Genomic DNA, 23,391 nt, shown 5'->3' with positions numbered 1-23,391 from the left:
ACCATAGCTAGGAACCTTACGTGGCCCCAAATGCAAAACAGGAATAATGCTGCAAACTTTCATGGGGTTGCATTGCTTTCACCCTGGAAGAGAATACTTACCTCTCATCTTTCTTTCTAGTCTTGGAGGAGATGGGAGTAGAAGAGATCCAGCTCTTTCTTTCTACAGCTTGTTTGTGTTGCTGATGAACAGCTTTCCCCATATGCTGGTTCCTGTGCTAATGAGGAGATGAGAGTTCCACATCCATCAAACCCAGTCTCTCTGCCCAGTTTCATCCCTGCTGCTCTGTTTCATATTCTCCACTTGTGTTGTCCAGCTGAGCTGTTCATGTGCTCCATGAAAATGACATGATTGTGGCTAATTGGCTCTTTGCTCTCTTGCTTCTCCAGAATTCTGTAAGGATATGTCTGCCTTAAGGCTTGTGCAGGAGGCAGAATGAAGAACTAAAGGAAGGAAGGCTATCTTTTGGAAGTAGAACTGTTTCCATTTTGGGTCAAACCTGAAAGACTGTTACAGTTTTGAGTGTGTTTGAATTTAAGGATGGCTGTGGGTCATTCCAAGCTGTATGTCTCATGTACTTAGATGCAATTCTGTACAGATTTTGATTGACAGTAAGAATGTTATATACACCATTCCCTTTAATCCATCTGATGAGAGACTGGGATGCATAATGCCTCATATTTATCTTACTCATAACTACAAACATGCCTCCAGCTGGCTAGTCCACCTCCTGTGCTGATTTCACCCGGACATTTGCTAAGAGTGGGGTCATAGTCCAGGTTTACAACTTATTTCCTCTTCAGTTGTTTTCTTTGTTATCCTCATGCTGTAATTGTATTACAGAAAGATTTTCAAGACTGAACAGTATATTTTTCTATGCTGCTCTCCTCTGACAGCAAGAATCAAGAAATTCTAAAGGAAGCAGCTGGTTGGGTTTTTATTTGTGGAATGCCTAGAACTCACAGCTGTGATTTTTTTTCTTCATTTTTCCAAAATAAATAAAACATTTAGTTTTTAGTTAATACATTAAGAACCTAGTTGCATACCTTGGATGTATCCATGGCTCTCTCAAAGTTCTGTGGGAAGCCTTGCTGTAGAAGAAATGAGGAATCGTCTTACCCAAATCCTTCTTCATCCACAACTTAAATGTTATTAATTTACCCAAAATGCTCAAGTTGCTGGTGGCTTGACCTTGGAGTTCTGGTATTCCTATTGTCAGCAACAGGCTCCACAGGGCAATGTGAGACTTCATGTTTGTGGCCTTGCCTGCAGTGGATTTGTTCACTAGTCACTGCAGTAGTGGAGATCTGAGGCTGAGCACCTGCTTTTGCACCATTGTAGTAATTCATTGATTTCTCAGTTAACAAATAAATTTTAAAACTGGGACAGACCATGCAATGTTAAGTCTAATTTCCAGCAAATTTTGTGGAAGTTTGTGTTCTTTTTATGAACTGGTTGAAAATATGTGAAAACTTGGGGGTTTTGTGAATTGTATGCTGTCTACTGACAGCCCCAAAGACAACTCTCCAAAGAAAAGCCCACAGAGCAAAGACACGCCATGCTATTCCTCTTATCAGACCATTAGTGCTTTTTTTGCTTGTATTTCTTAGTCAGAGTTTCAGAGGGAAGATGGAACAACCTCTACACCTTCTCCCAGCATCTTTTCAGTTCTTTCTGTGCTGTTGCAGCTTTGAGCAGCTTGTCCTGACCCTGTGTCTGGAGAATTCACACGAGTGGGGGTGCATGTTCCGTGCTGCTCCCTCACCCTCCACTACACCCCTTTGCAATCATGAAATCTACATTAGGTACAGCAACAAAGTGCTTGCTCTGTAAATAGATATCCAGATGGTCCAAGGCAACTGTTTTGTATTAGACACCGCTTGTGCCTGGTGATTATGGATTAGTTGCTATTAAATTTGCTAGGCTAGGAGTAGAATTATACTGCTAGTTACAGTATCCACATTAAGCTTCAAATGAACCTTAGCAATGGAAATCTTGCCTCTGGGCATGCCCTGTCCCTTCTTGCAGTATAATTCTTGTCATTGTCACTATGCAGTATCTCTTTCGGGTTCTGTTACTGTCAGTAAACAAAAGGGCATTCTAGCTCTCCCTTCATTTGATTACACCTTCCTATTTTTTTTGCAGACCAAGTTTGTCCCAGCTTGAAACCAAATTAGCTGTTACTCCCTCATATGGTTTTTAGGTGTAGTATGTCATACACAGAGTTGGAATGTGTTAACTACTTCTCAGATATCTTTTATTTTACTCTATAGTTTGAAGTTGCTTTTATTTTCTGAGATTTACATGGACCGTTTCATTTTGTCAACACAGTGAAGACAGGCATGATATGTGTTTCCAAAAGAATTTGACAGTCTTGATTTCAAAAGTGAAAACAAACTTTAAACCTGTATTTTAAATCAGATCTTTTTGTTTCAAAACAAGTAAAAACCTTTATTGTCAGGAACAAGTTATATTCAGTGACTTTCACTTGGGTTCTCAAAGTTTACACAAATAATGAATTCCTTTTCACCTCTTCAGTTTAAACTCTACCATGAACTATAAAAAAGTGGTGCAAGACTGTCTACCTTTCTCCCTTAAGCAGGAAATCTACAGAAGAGAACAACAGGTTTTTCTTGTTGCATCACTGAAATAATACCAGCTACATTTATTGAGAGGAAAAACTGCTGTACCATAATAGGTTAATTAATGGGGGTCTTTCAGCAGCTTTTGTTAAATTGGTTTTATTTCCATGGCAACTCTTTCTGCTTCATGGGCACCTTTGTGTCAGTAAGGCTGAACAGAGAGGAAGACAGGCCTTTCTGTGCAGCTGTAAGTGGGCAACTACAATAAATTTCCATATCACGAACAGATTGTTGTGTAGGAAATGTACAGTTACAGATTGCTGAAAACCAAATGTCAGCAAAAAATAAACAGGCAATCGAGAATGAGCCTGTTGATAATGCAGGTCCATCCAGGCTAAAAGCTCATACAGGATCTCAGCTGCCGGAAACATAATGCAGTGATCTCTCTCTCTCTCTCTTTTTTTCTCTTGAATTTTTGTTTTGTTTAGGAATGTGATAGAACCAGGTAACTATTAGTCTATTCGGAAAAATAACCTCTTGCTTCTGTTTCAGTTTGATGCTTCTGCATCAAATTAGATGTTGGCTACCAAGTAGTTGGAAAACCCACAAAGACATTTACCAGAATGCAGCTTATTTTTGAGATTTATCATGTAGGGATTAGTGGTTTATTTTGTTTTCTAAAGGCATGGAAGTAATCCGGTTTGAATGCAAAACACTGGATTTTGTGAAATTGTTAGAACTGCAAGCTCAGGGTTGGTTACAAGAGTTTTTTTCTTTTCACTTTTTTTCAAACAGCAAAATAAAATTTGGATCTTTTTCACATATATGTTTTCCCACAAAACTATAATGTAGCATGTTTTATGACAATTTATGTGCTTAGTCTTGATTTATTAAACTTTTTTTTTTTTTTTCGGTAAATGGTTAAAACTGTGGTCAGAGTTGACTCACCTTGAGTAGATTAGTTATCACTTGTGTTAATATTTAATGGTACGGTACCAGGCTGTACCCTGTTCCTTTCATAACACTCCCATATTGTTCTGACAGATAATGGATCTCCTGCATTTTTACCAGGGATCTGGGATGAAGTGTGCTGTATGATCTCAAAGGTGCAGTGTTTCTGCTGTGTTTATGTAAGGACTGCCATGGATCCTAACAGTGCAAACATTCAGATTCCAAGAGCCTAATCCTGCTCTTACATGATTAGCAAGAAATTAGAAATAATTTTTTTTTTGAGATCATTCTAGTTAGTTATCTGTGTTTCATTGTGAAAAGTATGCTGAGCATTTGAAGCTGGCCTGAGGTCGAGGGACAGTGGCAGACCTTAGAGTTCACATTTCTGTTTTCCTGTCTGTCCCTTAAGCTGTCTTTTCTACCATCTCCTCCTGTCGCCAAGGCCAGAGATCAGCTGCACCCCTGAGATGTGCTGCCTTTGCTGCCATTTCCCCTGGCCATGGCTCTGCCTCCTCAGCTGTCTCCTGGTCGTCCCCCACATCCCCATGCACAGCACCATCACCTCTGCAAGTGGGACACTGATGCAAAGAATACTGCAGCAGGTGTCTCTGTTCTACAGAAACAGGGATCTGAAAAGACACCACGACAATATACAGACTCATCCTCTCTGGCACTTTGTTAAGACTCTCCAATTTCTTCCCCTGCTCCCTTTTTTGCGCCTTTGGTGCTTCGCCAAGAGGACAGAAAGCACATTTTTGGTAGCGAGGAGTGCCTTGGCTGCTCCAGACTGCAGGGCTCCTGTCCGTGGCCCAGGCAGCAGAGCTGGCCTGCCTGTGGCTGGGGGCACAGCAGTGCCCACCTGAGCTTCCACCAGCACCCAGAGGAGCTGGCATTTGCCGCTGCCCTTTGCAGATGGGCTGAACACACGAGGTTTGAAAATTTGTAATTTGTAATTTCCACCACTGGACTGGTTTTGATCCTCATTAGTTCTCTGATCCAGTCCAAGTAAGACCACAGGAATGCTAGGACAAATATCAGGAAATGAGTGTGAACAGGATCTCAGAAGAATCCAGGGATTTTACTGTTGGGGGCTGCACTGGTGGGCTGGGTTGCATCCAGCTTTAATTGACAAGAGAAGTCCCTGGTTAGATTAAGTGCAAATAGTTTTATTAAACTCTTTTTGAGGTGTCTCTGTGTTTCAGTTGTTCCTCTTGGACTTCTAGTGGTCTGGAGTGATTTTAAGACTCCAGAATGAACTTACGTGTGTGGTACTAAGGGTCTGTTTTTATAACATTTCTTTTCAAGTTCAATGTGTAGGATATTTCTATATGTTTGTCAACTTCTTGGTAGCCAATTGTCACACCATTTAGAGGGGCTGGGAATAACACTACCTTTCTAGAATGGGGACTAAAATTATTTTTTAGCTGGTGAATATGTTTCAAAATCTTAACATACCTTTACAGCCCAGTTGTAGCAAAATAGGTTGTTTTAGATCATCACCACTATGTGTCATAGCACCTACTCCAGGTTGCACTTAAGTGGCCTGTCAGGATTCGCCTTGGCTCCTCTGATGGTTGTTGCTGCATGATCTTGTGCAAGGGCTTCAGCTCTTGTCACACCCTAGCCTTTTTTGAGCAAAGCTATTGTATACTCTTGAAATATACATATCAATACTAGCTCAAAAGTACCTGACTTTCTACATGAGTTGTCATCTTAATACAATGAGGTCTTTATTCTCATCTTCATCTTTGTATTTTGCTGTTTTTACTGACTTATTAGTCTCTTTAATTACAATGTAGAGCTCATCCTCTGAATCTGACAACAGCTTTGAAAGTGCTAAGCCCTTTTATGTGTTCTTTTTCATGGGATGAAATTGCCGTTTCTCTAGCATTGAAGAGCAGAAGAAGCTCTAGCTGAACAGCTGTTTCAGAGCCATGTTTACGCTCACAGGTAGAACCAGTTTCTTGCAAACACAGCAGATATGCACTTCGATTTTGCCAAAACTCCTGGCTTTTCTTAGTTTTCGTCTGTCTTTAAATGAAAGTCACTGAGGGACATGGGCTGTTCTATTTCTGATTTCTATTTAGGCAACAGAGTAAGTGACCTGAATTTGAAGATGTTGAAATCCCCTTGGGATTTGGTGTGTAAACAGCAACCAATTTCCAGCATGAACAACAATTCAGCAGCAATGTACAAGTTGTATGCCTTTCCAGGAAACACACGTTGTCCTCGTGCAGAGATCTTCCTCTGCAGTTAGTGGTGTTAGTAATTTGGTGTTTAGCCTGGCTCTGTGTTCCTTCACTGTTTCTGTGCAGTCCTATGCTGTGCTGCTCACACAAGAACATTCCATTTCCTCCCTGAAAACAATGCCCTTTTTGCCTGATCCTCTCTGGGACAAGCTCAGGTGCTGATTTTCTATCTGAAGCTTTCTATCTGTCTATCTTTGACTTGATAGACAGCAGACGTATCTGCCCTGCCTTCTCCCTTGTGAAGCCTGTGGAAATCGCCAAGGAATTCCCTTGCCTGTTCAGCCGTGTTATGCTGGAAGCAGTCACTAAGAATGCACTGTGCTTTTCAGATTTAAATGGTGAGAAATCTGCCACTGAACTTGATGGTGTGTACTGAGTGGGTATTTTCCCCCGTTCCACTTGAAAACAGGAAATCTTCTGAATAATGCTGGTAGACAGTAGAAGTGATACTTCCTTAGTGAAGGAAGGTCATATCTGTAATGATGTGGAAACAGGTGTTTTCAGAACTTCTGTTAGTCTTTAAAAAGTAACAAATATGGGAATTTTAAGACAAAGGCTTTTAAAAAAGTGATCTCTGTTTTCTTTACTGTCACAATCATTATCCCTGATAACAGGCATTTCTGCTAAATGCATAGTGGGTGTTACAGAAATTTAGGGAAAAAAACACCAAAAAAAGAGACCAATATGTTTAGTTCTATATCATATTCTAGGGCATTTGATACACAGAGAGTTTCTTCCCAAGTTATTTTTCAGTTGGAATACTTTTACCCAAAAGGTGTAGGTGATTGAATGTCTAGGTATGCCTTTTAAGTACTATACTTCGAAAAGCAGAGTTGCATTTTTAAATTTTATATATTAGATATTTATTTCTTATTAGATATTTTGGTTTTGCCTACTCTTTCTTCCTAATATTCCTCATACTTCTGAAAACTTGTGCATTTCTGTTTTATAGTGAGGCTATATAATGATAGTTGGGTTGCAAAATGTGTAGGAAAAGGGAAGGCTTTTATTAGAAGTTATGAGCTGCATTTTCTCAGTAGGCAGGTCAGCATGATCTGCAGACCTGCCTCTTAGACGCAGTACCCTGTAACACCAAGGGCAAACATTCCCTCTAATCCAGGGCTCATAGGAAAAAGTTCTTAGTCATTCATTCAGTGGCACACATTGCCTATTAAGAGGTATTTTTAGAAAGAAGCAGAAGCCCACAACATGGCTCACAGAGACTATTTTGAAATACCTGGCTACATCCACACCCATGCTTGTAGCCTTTACTTGAGGAAACTTTTTAATTCCATCCATGATAGTTGTGTCCCTGTTGAGCAACATAATGGGCTGCCTGTTGGGCAAGTGAATCAACTATTTTCAAAGAGGGAACATTTGTGTGCTGAGCAGTACTAAAACCAAAACATCCAGGCACATAGCATCTTGGAAAGCAGACATAAAACTTCACAAGATTTTTGTAGACTTAGCAAGATAATTTGGGTTAGCTTGAGGTCAGGATGATGTATGCTGGAAGAGGAATGGAAGTGCTTGATCTGTCATGACATGGTTTGTAGTGACACCTGCAAAGGCACCTCAGAACTGACACTAATGCCCAGCAGGTATGGGGATAACTGTATCAGAGCCTTGCACAGGTAGAGGGAATTCCTTCCATTGGGATGGATTTAGCTGGCTACTTGAGTTTGTTGTTGGCTAGGAGGAGTGAGTCATGCCTTGATCCTGTCAAGGAAAAGAGGTAGATTTTGGAGGTTGGAGCAAATCAGTGTGTGCAGAGGCACATTTTAAAAGTGGAGTCAACATCACTACTTTTAGAGTACAGATGTAGGAAAAGTTGGGATGCCCACTTCTTGACAATAGATCATTAAAAAACCTCCTCAACATGAGGAAAGTCACAGGCCTTCCTCAGCCTGAGGGCTTACTAGACCACATCTTTTTGTCAAACGCCTTATCGGTAGGCAGGTCGTGCCGGCTGTGCTGCCTTCTTGTGTGCCATCTCAAGAAGAAAAAGGTTTTGAGAGGCGCCCAGTACAGCAGAGCAGCAGCAGCCCAGGGAGCTGTGTCCCGCAGCTCAGGACTACAGGAACAGTTTTCCCCAAAAAGTAGAGGTTCAGGTGTGAGTATATTTGGCAGGATTTACAGGGCACCTTGCTTCCACTGATGTCCTCTTGTGAGCAAGCAGACTGGCACTCCAGGCTTTTTATTTTGTTTAGAGATCATATGCTGAAGGTAAAAAAAGGGTTTTTCATAACTTTACATATTTCTTATAAACTGTTTTGACTGTTACATATAAGCAAATTTCAAGTGCATTATGAAAATCAGCCCTCTGTAACTCATCTGCAAGTGAAATCTATTCTGTGTGAATGAACAAGATTTCCCCTCATGTAGCAATAATGACAGCATTAGAACTTTCTTACATTGGATTGGGCAAATTGGGTTGCTATTGCAGAACACTGTGCTAATTCATAATACTTGTATCTTATTCTAAAAGATTGATTTAGAGAAGTGGGGAAAGACTACCTTGCTTTTGGGAGTTTGTATTATGAAGGAATACATTCACTCTGCTGGTTTTAATACAAATTTCTAATAACACTTTTTTTTTGGTTTTGTTTAAAGCAGGAAGAAAAAGCTTTTTTTCCTCCCCGCAGCATGTGAATGTTTGGGAAATTCCTCCAAATAGAGAAAGAATCATAGCTTTGACTCGAAACATTTTGAAGAGTTCTAATGTTAAAGGTATGTCTTTTATATCCAGTAAGAAATTTCAGAGGCATGTATTTGTTTTTCAAGTCTGATCAACTCTGAAAGTGTGATTCAGACACAGAGGAATGAATCCATAAAAATTTTCAGCCACTTGCAGTTCAAGACATATTCCTTGACACAGGTAAAAGGCAAGTCTCCAGTTTTCTACTTCTAATCGAAGTATGATTTTATTGGAGAGATGTTCTTAGTATGAGACCATTTTGAATTCTGTTGAAAATATTATGTTTTGCAAGCTACAAAATAAATTTTGAAGAAAATTTCCATTATGATTTAACCAATTTTTATAAAGAACTTTATATCTTTTCAGAATTTCTCATTGCTAACTACTGCACAATGCTGTGAGCAATATGATGAAATTAGTACCTTGAGCTACGTGAATAATGCCTGGATACACAGTGCTTTTTACTGCTCTTTACATGGCAGTGCAGTAACATGGGCCATGTCGCAATGTGTAACATGTAAATGTGTAAATCTATTGCAATTGTAGCTTTGCTGATGCTGTTTTCAGGTGCTGAGGCTGTGGGACTCAGCTTCACTTCACTCAGTCTGTGCTGACAGACAAGGTACCTAGAAAAACATCTGATGCTAAGGGGTGCTCTCAGCTGATTAACTTTTAGAGATATTTTTCTCCTCTCTTGCATACTCTGTGCTATGAGGAGGAAATCTGTCACTGGGGACTCTAACCATATTTGTGCAAATGATGGTTATCAGACTTCCCTCACAAGTATTTGAAGTATGTCGCTGTTAAATAATTTGGCTAAAAAAGTTGTCCATTTTTATAACATTAGTCCTGGGATTTTTATAACATTAGTCCATGTGCTAGTTAAAAAAATAAAAGTGGTTAGAAAAAAGAAAATAACTATTGTTAAAGTAGTAAAGCAGTAAAGACCTATTAGAAACAAGTAATCTGTGGATTGTAAATCAGCTAAAAAGTAAAGAAAGGGAAGAGATGCAGTGATATCTTTAATTTTAAGCAAAAGTTGGAAAGTGTTCAATTAAAAAAAATAACTGTGTAATGGCTTAATATTTTCCTCTTGCTGAACAGTAGCATAAAAATTTTTGCCTGGAGAGTCAGAGGATAGTAAAAATGAAAAAGAATTGGTTTCAACCTTAGATCTCAGTCATCGTGATCAGAGAAGCCAATGAATGCTGCGGCACAGCTTGGAGCTATTAAGTCTCTGCATCTTCAGGTGCTGGTACCTCCTGGCACGTGTTTTGTTCAGAGCTGATCTCTGTCACATGGGGCAGCACATGCAGTACCAGCAGCATCCCAGCCAACCTTTCTTCCTTGGGTGAAGGGGAGAGGGAGGCTGTCTTCAAACACAGAGGACTGCAGCTCTCCCAAGGGCTCCTCTGCTTTCTGTGGCAGAGTTTCTGTGCCCAGCTGAGAGCCTGGCATGGCAGGAGCTGTACCAGTGAGTGTGGAGCAGAGCATGGAAGGAGGACCTTACAGTGATGCTCTCCAAACACCCACCATGCCATTCTGCTTCCCAGCTAGCTGGCTAGCAGTCATCTTTCTGTTTAAGGCTTTTGTTTCATTCGTGTGTTTGAAGGGCAGAAATGAAATATTGGAGGCTGATGGGGTTTGCAGTCAGGTTAAATTCAATAAGGTCCATGCTTAGTAAGATCTTGCAGCTAAAAATCATCTTAATGCTTTGCATAATCACAGCTTTATAAAAGGAACCAAAGAAAATCCATGAGCACAGTGATTACTTATGCAGACGTAGAAATTACCATGTGTGTAAGTAACAGGCGGTGTTAGTCTGGGTTTGTGTACTTTAGATAGATGTGTTTATTCTAATTTATTGTCAGGATTGTATTTGAACCTAACCAATTATTAGTTATAAAGCTGAAATGTCTTATGGATATAGGCATTATATAGCTATTAGAGGACTTTGGCTCCTTACAACTATTGGAGGACCTTGGCTCCATGTAGTATTTTGTCTTTCATATGACAACACCTATCATTTCCATGTGTCTGTCTAAACCTTGGTGTGTCTCGATTGTTTCAGATTATCATAGAGGTATGGAATCAGTTTATTAAAGCCCTCTGGGACCATTGAGTCCAATGATTCCCCCAGCACTGCCAAGGCCACCCTAACTGTTGTACCCAAGTGCCACATCCACACAGCTTTTTAATCCCTCTGGGGATGGGGACTCCATCATAGGGCTGGTCAAACCTTTTGGCTAAGATATTTTTCCACATATCTCATCTAAACCTCCCTTGGCACAACATGAGACCGCCACCTTATGGCTTATACTAATCTGGAATTGCTCTCCTTAAAGTTCTCCAGTGCTGTACTAGTGTGAGACATCTAGCCTAATACAGTCCTTTGCTTTAAGAAAGTGGGTATGGATTAGGATCCTATTTTTGTCATTTGCCTGTATGAATACATCCTTTGGTTCCAGTAGGACAGTTTACAATACGGGGGAAAGTTTTGTCTTATAGGTATATAGTAGTTAATTTTTAGCTGAGACAGAACTTTTATGTGTGCTAAGTTTTCTGTGTTCCAAGCAGTAGGAAATCTAGCTCTGAAAATGTATTGTCGTTAGAATTGAGATTAACTGCTTTACTGTGGTGGATCCTCGAGCTAATGCCTTGAGGTCTGCTCTCTAGTCAAATGCAAAATGGGCTTTGGAACAGGACTGGTTCCAGACAGCTAAGAACTTAGACCACAAATGAGAAAGTCCTTACCAATAAAACATGTTCTAGTGCTGGCAAAGACTGTTTGAGAAGATGTTAATAGAGTCCAAACTATACTACTCTTACATGACAGGACAGGTAATTTTCAGATTTTTAAAAATATGTATTTTCTATTTATGTTAAGTTCTGCCTAACTAAAGGAACTTATTTTTGTTTCACACAAAGCCTTCTTAATGCAAAAGGAGAACAGGAATGGAGTTCTAGCCTCTTCTGCCTGTTTTCTCATTCTGCAGAGCAGATGTGAAATTCCAGGAGAGGACAGACTGTCAGAGGTGTGTTGGCTGAGTCTAGGAGGTGAGGGTGTTGTGCACCTTCACTAGCCTCAGCTGCTCAGCTTTTTGTCTATAGTTCACAGTCTAAGTTCCACCTTGTGCCTTAGTTCCATGCAGAACTATGTAAATGCAATGTTGGTGGAGTTATTCTTGCAGTGCTGTGACCATAGGTGAGCCTTTTTTTTCTTTAAGGCAAGGAAAGATAGAAGTATCTCTCATGACTTCTAAGGTACTGGGACTCCTTATCATTAAGATAAAATGACTCCATTAGCAGTGCAAAGTTATATGGCCCTGACAACTCTGTGCTCTCTAACCAATGGTGATTACTTTTCTTTTTCCTCTTTGTGAGTATAATTTCCAATGGTGAGGATGATCTTTGAGGTCTTTGCAAGATGAGCTTGTAAATTTTAGGTCTTCATTTTATTTTGATAGAAAAGTAGAAATGTCTTATGTTTTTCAGATTACTGTTTTACAATCTTAAATAATTAAAAGCAAAATCCAGATTCTGTCTTGGCAATATTCATTCATTCATTCATGATCCTAGTGTTATCAGAATTGAGTTACTAGCAATAAAATTTAATAGAACCTTGTTGTTGACATTACTTAGGAATGTACTGTTCAGACACTTGTCATGGTGTAACCCAGCCAGCACAGAGCTTCTTGCTGACTCTGCCCTTGATGGGATGGGGTTTTATAGTGAGAAAACTGATGGGTTGAGATAAAAAGAGTTTAATAATTAAAATAATAATAAATTGTAATGAAAATGGACAGTAAACTAATTTCTGTTGGGATAATATTTTTATTCATTGCACATTAATCATAGGCTGGATTAATCAGCAACCTACTTTAAAAGTCTGCATGTGAAGAATGCTGTAATGGCTTTGTAATTGTAATGATTTCACAGGACACATCTTAATTTTCCTTGAGCCCTTTGTATGTCTCTAAGTAGTGCTCCTTTAGTAACCCTATGTCTTCATCTTAGAGCAGAGTGTAATTTATCAAAATCCTGGGAGTCAATGGAGTATAACACACAAAAGCCCAGGACGTTTTGCCAGACAGGCAAATACTATTGTTGACATGGTTGCAGTTTCCTCTGCCTGACGGTGCCTGCCTTTTTGGAGGGAAATTCTATCTGATTGAGTGCAGACGCTGGGGAAGGACTGTGGCATTTTGATTTTTTGAGGGTTTTTTTCCCCTCACCTTTAGAGGAAACTTCTGGTTTGTTTTGTTTCCTTTGTCTTTGTGCTTATGGAGAGCAGAGAGCAGGACTACTTTTCTGTAAAAGAGGAAAGTTGGTTTATTTTCTTTTTTAGCTTAACGTTTATAAGTCTGTTCTTGGAAGAGCTCTCTTTTCTAGCTAACACCAAATCCCACCGGTCCTGTCGAAGCCTCAGGGTGTGCCTTGGTGGGCATGATGCCGTAGTTGAGTTCCTCTTCCCGTGAGAGTGCCCTGTGCCTGGCTCCCGTGCCAGCAGGAGCTGTTCCTGAGCATTGCTGTCTTCCAGCAGAGGCAGACGCCTCTCATGTGCAGATGGCATTTCGGGTGCCGCTGTGGGAGCCCTGAGCTCGAGGTCACGAAGGCCAAGGCCTGCCAACGGGCCCAGCAGAACCTGTTTGGTGACAGCCCGATTGTCACCAGAGGGAGCCGCTGGAATCCTTGGGCTGGTCCCTCTTCTGAGCGCCGGCACAAAGTCCCACGGGCAGGATCTGACCCCTGGGCTCAGACCAGGCTGCGGGGCAGAATGCTGCTCTGGAATGAACATATCTGTATTTCTGCAGCACCAAATTCCACGTTTTGGTACGCAAACGACACAGCTGCTTTTAGCTGTAATTATAGTACAAAAGAATAGAAAAGTTCTAATTCAGGAAATAAGTATTTCCCCATCCTCCAAGCCAATTACAGTTCATTGGAAAGGCACCATGTCTGTGAGTTTCAAAGCCCTTGTGAATGGAGCAGCTGTAGTAGAGTGCTGTATCTAGTACCACATGGTAGATGTGTTTTGTAGATTTACAGAGCATATGGTCTCCGTTGTGTTATTCCAGTATGTTACCTTAAAAAAAGGCTAAGAATTGATTAAATGATAATCAACATTAAATGTTATTTTCTTCTACTTTTCTCCCTTAAATGTTGCTTACATGAAAAAGGATCCTCTGTAGACTAATTTGGTTTTTAATAATGGTTTTTAATTGGTTCTTTTTAATTGTTTTTAAAAATATTTTAAAAAGAATGCTTTGGAGGTTTTCCTAAAAATTCCATCCTACTAAAAATGTGTGCTACCTTTGTATAATATTTTTGAGACCCGCTGGAGGAACATGACTGTTAAATAGTTGGTTTTATCATTGACAGCCATTTTAAGGAACATCTTGTAACAAAGATTCTGTGTGCTGAGTGTATATTGTTAAATGGATTTCAGGATTCCAGTTTGAATAATTATAGCAAAGATTGATGGAAAGGTGGGATTGCAGTTTAGGAAATCATCTTTTAAGAGTCTTGTGATCATGTCTGATATGCTTTTCTGGTTGTGATGTCTGATTCAACAGCTACTGATGCTGAAAGATATGCAAGTAAAGACAACATGCTGGAAAATCAGTCATGCTAATGTGAAAGACATGTTAAATTTAAACATTCCTTTCCCATCCTGCTGCTATGGAATCAATATGTAGACTGTTCCCAGCCAAAGCAACAGTTGTGGGATTGTTCAGCAAGTATAATTAAAATATTTCATTGACATGAACTTGCTAATGGCTAATTCCAGATGCAAGATTGCATGAGCAATGTATGAAGCATATGCTAAGGAAAAAACCAGGCAAATAATTTGGTGCTTTTCAATTTTCTATTCTTTTTTTGAGCTTACAGGTCTAAAATACATGGTATGATAGAGGTAGTCTTTTTGGTTTTTTTCTTCTCCATTAGAAGTTCACTACAAACAGGATCACTTTATGAAAAACACAAAGGTAGTTAATGACTGCCTTTTGCACCACAAGACCCAAAACCATAACTCTGGTAATTTTTGTTCCATGTTTTCAACATCTGTTTTTTGTGGTTGCTGCAAGGGAGGGGAGTCATCAGAGACACACTGCAGACTTTATAGGCTAAGCTGATGCCAGTTTTCTGATCCATACAGTCATTGCAAACACACAATGTAGAAGAGAGGATACTTATAGTATAGTGATGCTAATGCCTCGTGCTTGTTTAACTTTTGCAAGATCATCACACTTTTAGGGATAGACTAGAAATCTAAAATGCAAACCTGTGTGTAAATAGTACAGTCCAAGGGAAACAAACTTTTTCTGGCCATTTTTGCAAGGCCAAGGTTTCACCTACAGGCTGTTGCAGAAATAGAAAAAGAATTTGTTTGTCCTATGTCCTACTTTTATCTTAATAACACTGTTGGAAGAATTAATGAATGGAGGCTACAGCATGGTTTTTGTATGTCACCAGAAAACAGTGTTTGAAGTGGTTTATTTGATTGTGGTATTGCAAGTCCAGGGTCAGTAATAGTTGTTCTTAAGTAAGGTTTATGGGCTCTTCTTTAAAGAGACAGATTTCTGTACACTCATTTAGTGGTAGCTCTGCCCTGATTGTAAGCTTTTCAGTCTCCAGACTGGTAGGTTAAATGGAAAAACTACTTTTGTTGCACAGTTGCTGACTCCTTCTTAGGTCAGCATTATTACTAATAAATGAAATGTTCTCTGTGTGTGTCAGTGTGTGTTGTTACATAGAAGTGTGAGCACTCACTCCACTCTGACTTCTATGGTTCAGATCAGATTTCTGTCTCAAAGTGATGACAGAGATAACAAGCAAGCAAAGCACGTGCATGTGTGTTACAGCTGTGTTAGGAGCAATTGCTCTCATAACAACAGGTAGTTGCTTGTGCTCATAAGTAGCTCATTAGTTCATCTGAGGTGTTGCGATCTAATTAATAAAAGTAATCTGGAGACTTTCTTCTGTCTGTGGGGAGGAGACCATAGGCACTAAGGGCTTCATTATGAGCAGTTTCCTCTTGTGACTGTCCAGGTCAAGTTTGTCAACCAACGTACACTTGAGAGGTGGTGAGGACAGTTACAGCTGCATCACGGTGTTTTTGTGGATGATTACTGGAAAACATGGGTAATGCACCATTTGGACATTGAGAAATGGATGGCAGCATGGATGGGTCCAAGGGAGTTGGAGTTGTCCTAAGGTCACCAGGAGCTCTGTCTGCACAGCTGGCCAAGAGTCTGCCCTTAGTTTAGCCAACAGGTGACCACACATTCCCACTATCTTCCCAACTATTATCTGAGCTAGCATTGGCCTCCATGAGCAGCAGCCTATTAAACAGTAAAAGACCAAAGGAGAACAGCTTACCAGAGAATACAAGTGGGAATTAATAACTTGTGTAAATACATATGTTGTGTTGCTCAATTTTTCCAAATAAGTCTGTGAAGCCCATGCCATTATTTCCTTTGCTGTGTCTCACCTGCAGATGCCATACAGTTACCACATCCTGTCAGTACTTCCATGAGAGTCACTTTCCTCCATTAACCTTTTTCTGATGGTGGGTGGGACCACCACAAATTCTGCAAAGAAAAGTTATATTCTGGTTAGACTTTCTGGTAGAAGCTGTACCATAGGGTGTCCAAATGGCAGTGACATTATTGAAGCCTCCTTGATTCACACCTGACCAGATATTTCAAAGTAAAAAAATTGTATTTGCATCAAATACAATGTTTGTTTTGTTTCTTTCTTTACACTGTTTTCAAGGTTATTAGAAGACATTTTAAATATAGAATTGATTTTAAATATAGGGAGTTCCTGATGATGTAATTTTTTAAATGAAATATTTAGAAAACCATTGTATAAGTTGCAAGTAGAACAAATTCACAAGTTTTCAAATAATTTGTTAGGGCTAGGGTTTTAAATCCATGTCCCACAGGCGATATGTTGGTGTGGTTGTTGAGGTGGGGGGAAGTGTATTGTGTGGTGAGTTTTGGGGAAGGAGTGGTTTGGGCTTTTAGCCCAACAAAATAAAGGAAGTTTTCAGTTAAGCGTCCGTCTTCTTCTGCAGAGGAAACTTGCAGAATGATGTTTAGGGTTGTTTTAGTCATTAGAGGTGGAGCACACAATAATGGCCAGCCTATGTGTGTACAATTGGAGGATATTTCTCATGATGAAGGAAGTGTCCAAGGTCAGCATCTACAATACCCGGAGAAGTTACATCACAAAGCCACAGCTGCACCAGCCTGCTCTCTGCCCCTGCTTCACCCCCCACTTTTATTTTTGCACACTCTTTCTCAGCTTAAGCGTTCCACACATCTTTTGCAAGAATACCGTGGTTTTGACTTGGGCTTGTGTCTACTGTGTTATTTAGCTATTAAACACACCCCACCCCACCTTCAAAAACGAAACCTGAGTGGTTCTTTTAAAGTTTCGTTATAGTCTTCTAATATCCTGTGCATTCCCAAACTCCATTTGTCTAGCTTCTGGTTTTGCAACGAGAATTACATTGTACTGTGATGATGGCAGCAGCAGCACCACCTAGATCTAGTCTGGGCCTGTGCATTTTACTTACCTCCTGTCATGTGATGGCAGGAGGCATGGCAGCTCACACCTTTGTGTTGAGCTGTATCTGAAGAAAAACGCCCTGGGCTCGTTTAGAAAAATTTGTGAGGGAAAAGAGAAAAGACTAAATCTTAATTTTTATAGCGCACTTTCTGTCACCATTTACTATGGAAATTAATGTTACTGGTACATGAAGCCATTTGGAAAACTTGGATATAATCTGTTTCTTTCTTGGCATTTTTCTTTTTGTGTGTGTTTCTATACATGATATTTCAATGCAAGGACTCTCTTTTATAGTCCTTGTTTTAAGCAGTATTTTTCACAAGTGTTTGCTTGGTTTAGCTGTTACCAAACCATTTACTAATTGACTGTTAATCTAAAATCTTGTTGTCTTATAATGGAAAGAACAAGGATACTCCTAAGAAGCTTACCTGTTCCTTTTATTTGTTTTCCAACCTCCTGGTGAGGTTTTCTGTTTTTCCATCAACAGGATAGCAAAGTGAGAGGTTGCTCTACATACTTCTCATTGCTGTAGACCTTTTTCTGTTTATACCCAAAACTGTGACTCAGTGCTATTGAAGTCAGCCAAGTCTCACCCTGGCTTCAGGTGTTCTGAATCAGCCTATAAACCTAAAATTCAAAGCTGCTTCTAACAAAGAAAACAAAGCATTTTTCCTTCAGTTCCTAACAGAACTTGTGTTGTGGTTTAAGCCTGTTGTTCACATCTAATCATGCTCACCAGTGATTATTCCAAGCATCATATGTTTGTGTGAAATTCCCTAGTATTCAGTATTTCCTTCATTGCATCCAGTTAATCTACAATTAATGCATTTTAAAAGGGTGGTGGTGTCCTGCCATCCCTGCTCTCTCCCTCTGCAATTGGGCATGGTGGTTAGGAAGGGTTGTAAACGTCATCTAGGTAATTAGGTAACTCCTGGTATTTAAGGAGGTGAGAACAAACACTGATTTTCTTTTAGGTGTGGACAGGTGTGAGATAGATTGAATTGGACAAGTTGAAGGAGGATTTTTAAAGTTGAAAATATGTGTTTTGGAAGGTGTGCTAGATGTGTTGGTTGTAAGTTGCTCATCCTTGCTCTCCTCTGCATTGTGGCCAACACTTTACTTTATTTTCCCAATGGCGAAACAAGATTTGCTTCAGAGCATCACCTCAGCAAATACGTGGAGTGCCTTCATGGCATTCTAGGTGGAGGCTTTCTGGTAAGTAACAACCTAGTGTCTTCTTTTAAGTTTATTTTGGAGGTACTTGGTACTGCTCTTTCTCTTCTGGTTACCTGAATTTATTCATCAAATGTCTTGTCAACAGGTGTCTCTGGAGTTGTATAAAAAAAAAGAGTTTTACTATCCCATAGCTACAATTAATTATTATTGGTTATCTTATCTACAACATTATGTCACTTTAAAGCTGAAAAAATCACAGAATCCAAATGCAAAAGTGAAACCAAACCTCTCAGCAGGTCACAGTTTGCGTAAAGGGTTAAATCTTAAATTTTTGTTATATTATTGAACCACTTTCCTTTTAAATGTCCCTAAATAATGAGCATTTAGATACAATTCCTTAATTTCTATTATCTGACATGCTGACAGGCATTTCTCTGCCTTAGCTGTTTATTCAGAGGAGTTGAGTGGTAGTTGTCAAAGGTTTGCATTTGAGTAACAGGATTCAAGGACTGAGTGTGTTCATTATAGGATGTCATTAATGTGAAGCTCTTATTTTCTATCTTTTTAGTTTTGTAGACCACACTGCAGCATATTTAAGACCCCTAACTCCAGGCTTCTCTTTTCATCTTCTTTTAGAAGTCCTCTTAGAAATAGGTTATAGGTCCCTTCCAATTCTTAACACTCTATAATTTTATGATCTCAGGGTGTCTGCAAATCACAGGTTGAAAACAATTGCATGCTAAGGTGTTTTGTATTGTGAGAGGTACTTACAGCTGTATTACAGTCCCATTGGGACCTAGAGTGGGACTTTCAAAGTCTGGGCTTTACACACAGAATAATAGAAATGGAACCAATGGAACTTCTCCTGCAGTGCACTTGTACAACCTCTTCTGGACTTGAAGCACTGAGGCTCAGCATCGGGTTTGAGTAAGGGTTGACAAGCATGTGTCTGTTCAACAGGATAGTTATTATTCTAGTTTCATGTTAAGTAAGTCTGTGGCATTTGCAAATAACTCTCTATCCTTTCTTTACTTTTTTTATGGAGTACTCTTGGGTGTAGAGTCTTTATAAGTGGGCACTTATGTTAATGTTAAGGGCTATTATTGCTGGTGGGAGGATCCTCTTTTTAATCAACACCTTCTTGTTCATTCAGCTCCTTCAGTTCATTCTTGATTTTATGCTAAAAACTCTGGAGTATGGATGGTTTATGCTTCTCGTGGATAGCTTCTTCTTTGCTACTTTGCATTTCTGTCACTGGTTGTGAAATCTTGGACAAAAAGTAGATGTCTATAATGAGATGTTTTTCTGAATTGAGCAAAATTTTACTAGACTTTCTACTCTAGTCAGACTGGTTTGTCACAAAAGTAATGATGATTGCTCTTAAGTAACAAGTATATTGGCAGCAGCTGTTTTTCAAAAATATTTATTTTGTAGTCCTCTTTGGAATAAAGTTATTGCCTTTCTTTTTCTTATTTTTTTTTTTTTTTGCAAAGCATTTTATTTGCAAATACAGCCTTTAATGAAAAGAGAAAATTTTAAAGCTGAAATACTTTAAATGTAGCAATACCCCAACAGTCTCTTGCTGTGCTTAAGTGCAACATTGCCACAGTGGCAATAGAAATGTACCTGTCTGGGGTTGGTGATGTCAGTAGTGAGATGTGTTAAATAGGAGTAAAGCTGAATCACCTGTACAGCTGACTGCCAACAAGCAACATTAATGAATGCAATTTGAAGACTGTATTATATGTGCCCTCTCTTTGCAACCAAAAGGAACAGTGTGGGTTTTTTCTCCATACCCAGGTACTCATTCCAGCTGCAGTGTTCATTGGGCTTCACAATGACGACTGCTGTGGGTGCTTTGGCCATGAGGGCTGTGGAAAGAGCTGTGCGGTAAGTGAGCCTGTACATCCCAGTCCCAGGTAATCCCAGGTAAAGACAAGGCAATGGCTGTGCTGAGAGTTCATGTTTATGTCTGCTCTGCAGATGCTGTCCTCAGTTCTGGCAGCCTTTGTTGGGATCCTTGGCTCTGGATACTGTATAATCATTTCAGCACTGGGCTTGTCTCAAGGACCGTATTGTCTTACCCGCCTAGAAAGAAACTGGATCTATCCTTTCACTGACTCATCTGGAGGGTAAGTCATCTGTTCATGAGGATGTTCTCTCTTCCCTATGTACACATGGGCTTTATTCCCGTACCTTTCAGCAATGTTCAGGAACCATATACCAAAATCTATTAATAACTTTATCCTTCCCACTTAGAACTTAACAAATGGCATCAATTACCCTCACTGCTAGAGTATAAAACCAAAGCCATAAAAAAATATATAGGTGATTAAATCGATACATCATATACTACTGTTCATGTCCACGAACATCTCTAACAAAACATAAAGTTTTAGGACTTTGAAGGATTTACAGACTAGGAATAGTGGTTGTTAAGATATTTGTCTTATTGTTTGTGTGTCAGTTTTTTCAGTCTTGCTTCTGAAGATGCTTTGCACCAGCATAAAGTGGCACAATGCTCACATTAGTGACAATGGCATAGAATCTCATAAATGAAACTTGAGAAGATTTATAAGAATCTTTGTATACTGCAGAGCAGAGAGGACAAGAAGCTCCTAATTATCCCTAATTAAGGCTCCCCTGCAAAAAGTCTCAGTGTGCTATTCTCCATTAATGCACATAAATCCTGATGTGGATCCTATCATGGCTTGCTTTTAAAGTGTCTGTATGGCTGGCAACCTCGAGGGTGTATCTAGCAACAGGTTATGGCTGATGCCAGACTAGAGGAAGCTGGAGTACTAAGAAGCCACATAAAGCTCTTTGCAGCAGAGTTTGAATTTCATATTTCACTTGTATCTCTTGCATGTCTTGTATTTCACTCGTATCATTCCTCCTTCTCCATCCTCCTGACTGCGACTGAGTGTAGAAGAACTAGTCTAAGTCCTTGCTGAAGGCAAGTGCTGGTGTTCTCAAGATGTAAGTGGGCAGTAACAGCTGAAACACTGCAGCACTTCACCAAATTTGTTCTCATCCAAGTGAGCATATGAGGACCCAAAGACAGCAACACAGGAGAGAAAGTGACCCATTTGCCTCACACTGGTGACTGCTATCTTTAGAAAAAAGGCCCAGTCCTGCAAAGCTCTTGTGATCATTTTGAGAAAAACCTTTGCTCTTTCAGCTTTCTTGAGTTTGTGTCTCGCTTTAACCAGCAATTGGAAATTCTGCCTTTATAACTTAGATTACTTTTTTAAAAAGAAATTAAGATTTAGCAAAAATGTGTGGTTGATATTTCAGCATCTTCCTAAACCAAAAAAAACCTTGCATGGAGTAAACCATTGCTTTTTCTATTCCCTTAAGGATGTATTTCTAAGGGAACCTAGCCTATTAGGACTCCACCGAGTGAATATCCTCAATGCAGTTACAGACTAGACATAATATGGTTATAGTATATGGTAGGTATCCTCTTCTGACACAATGTTAATATGCTCTTAATTGCTGTGTACAGGTACTTGTTTGAGTATAACAAGTGGTCTGAATGTCAGGAACCTCAAAACATCGTGCAGTGGAATGTCACCCTCTTTTCCATCCTCCTTGTTTTGGGAGGAATAGAATTCATTCTGTGCTTCATACAGATAATCAATGGCATTCTTGGAGGACTGTGTGGGTTGTGCTGCAGTCATGAGGAGGTAAGTAGTTTGCAGATATACCCATGCTTCTTAGATGAGCATGTAACTTGTTACTTACACTACTGTGGAGTTTTACTCAGCAGTTACTTTATAGGTATTTTAATCAACAATTCCCTGTACAGCTGTTTCTATAGCCCTGTTGTGATTAGAATTTTCATGTAGTGTTTGATCACATGCTTTCAGCTGATTCTTCAGCTGTCACAGTGCTGTTAATCTGCCTGAGAGCTAGGAGCTAGAGGGCTTTTGTCTGTCCAATGACATGTGTGATCATCACCACATTGCATAGGTGGTATAACTGAGATATGGATCTCCTGGTGGTTGTGGTCTTTGCCTAAACCATTGTGGTGTTGTGTGGCGCTTGTTCTAACTATATTGTGTTAGCCTTGGCTTTTGTCCACAGCTAACAAAATTTGCAGACAGATCTGGCCAGTTTTTGAAGGTGAATTTTTTTTTCTTTTTTTTTTTTCTTTTTTTTTTTTTTTCCTTTTCTTTTTGAGTGAGGAAAGGAAATTTTCTCCAAATTTCTTTAAAGCCTTGTTAAATAGTTTGGACATATTCCAAAATCAGTATCAGAGTGCTAGTGTTGGAATAACCATGGCTTAAAGTATGAACCAGATATAATTTATATAACACACAATAGGTAAGCATGAATTTCATGTTTTTAATTGACACAGTTCAGTGCTGGGGCTCTTTCAAAGCTATTGCTGCTTTCTTCCTCCTGTCTTCCTTGCTCTAACTCCAGTATAAAAGAGCTATGCTATGGTTTTCTAAATATGGTCAGGTTAATTTTGCATTTTTAGTTGGAAACACTATTAGCATTCTTTCCATTAATATGTTTCTTTCTTTTTGTTCCCACCACAGACATATGTTTGCTAGAAACCTGACAATGTATTGACATCGGTGCATGTGTGTGCTGTAATGAATATCCTGTGGATTTTTTTTAAATATTCCAGGGAAACTGAAATACACATTGTTGTCAAACTCTGCTGTTGCCACGAATTTAACTGACTTGGGGCCTTTGTTGTTGGAGTCATATGCAGGTTTTCCACTAACCTGCCTGAACTGAAAAGCAAAATGTATCCTGAACATCTTTGGTTCATTTCACATTGGTACAGGCAACTTCCTTAACACGTCACTAAAGTGGCTTTATTTATTTTTCTCTTTCTACTGACACAACAGTTCTGTACTTTGTCTTGTTTTCCCAATAAAGTTGTTCTTTCATTCCGATCTTGGAATGGATACAAACCAAATCCAGCCTAGCCTGGATAAAAGGTTTTGGTCTGCTGGACCAAAATCAAAGCAGCAGTAAAATGTGGATGATTGAGGGTTTTCAGGATTTTTCTGAACTTCCCTTCTATTTCACAAATAAAGATTTGTATTAAAAATACCCAGGAGGTGTCAGTGATTCCTTCCCTGCCCATGCTGAAACACTGCTGGCCTGGTCTTGGAGTAAAGGACAGTGGTGA

At 39.5% G+C, this 23,391-nt stretch overlaps 1 protein-coding gene across 1 annotated transcript; it reads left to right on the top strand.

Moving 5' to 3' along the window:
- Positions 1–18,038: 18,038 nt before the first annotated feature.
- Positions 18,039–23,044, top strand: TM4SF1 (transmembrane 4 L six family member 1). The gene is made up of 5 exons (XM_041405913.1): positions 18,039–18,275; positions 20,037–20,126; positions 20,220–20,368; positions 21,745–21,925; positions 22,787–23,044. The coding sequence occupies exons 1-5, from the start codon at positions 18,099–18,101 to the stop codon at positions 22,799–22,801; spliced, it is 612 nt and encodes a 203-aa protein (XP_041261847.1). The 5' UTR covers positions 18,039–18,098; the 3' UTR covers positions 22,802–23,044.
- Positions 23,045–23,391: the final 347 nt, after the last annotated feature.

The sequence above is a fragment of the Onychostruthus taczanowskii genome, unplaced genomic scaffold (genome assembly GCF_017590055.1).
Source record: "Onychostruthus taczanowskii isolate IOZ18803 unplaced genomic scaffold, ASM1759005v1 scaffold24, whole genome shotgun sequence".
Classification (NCBI taxonomy): Eukaryota; Metazoa; Chordata; class Aves; order Passeriformes; family Passeridae; genus Onychostruthus; species Onychostruthus taczanowskii.
This window is presented reverse-complemented; position numbering and strand designations above follow the sequence as displayed.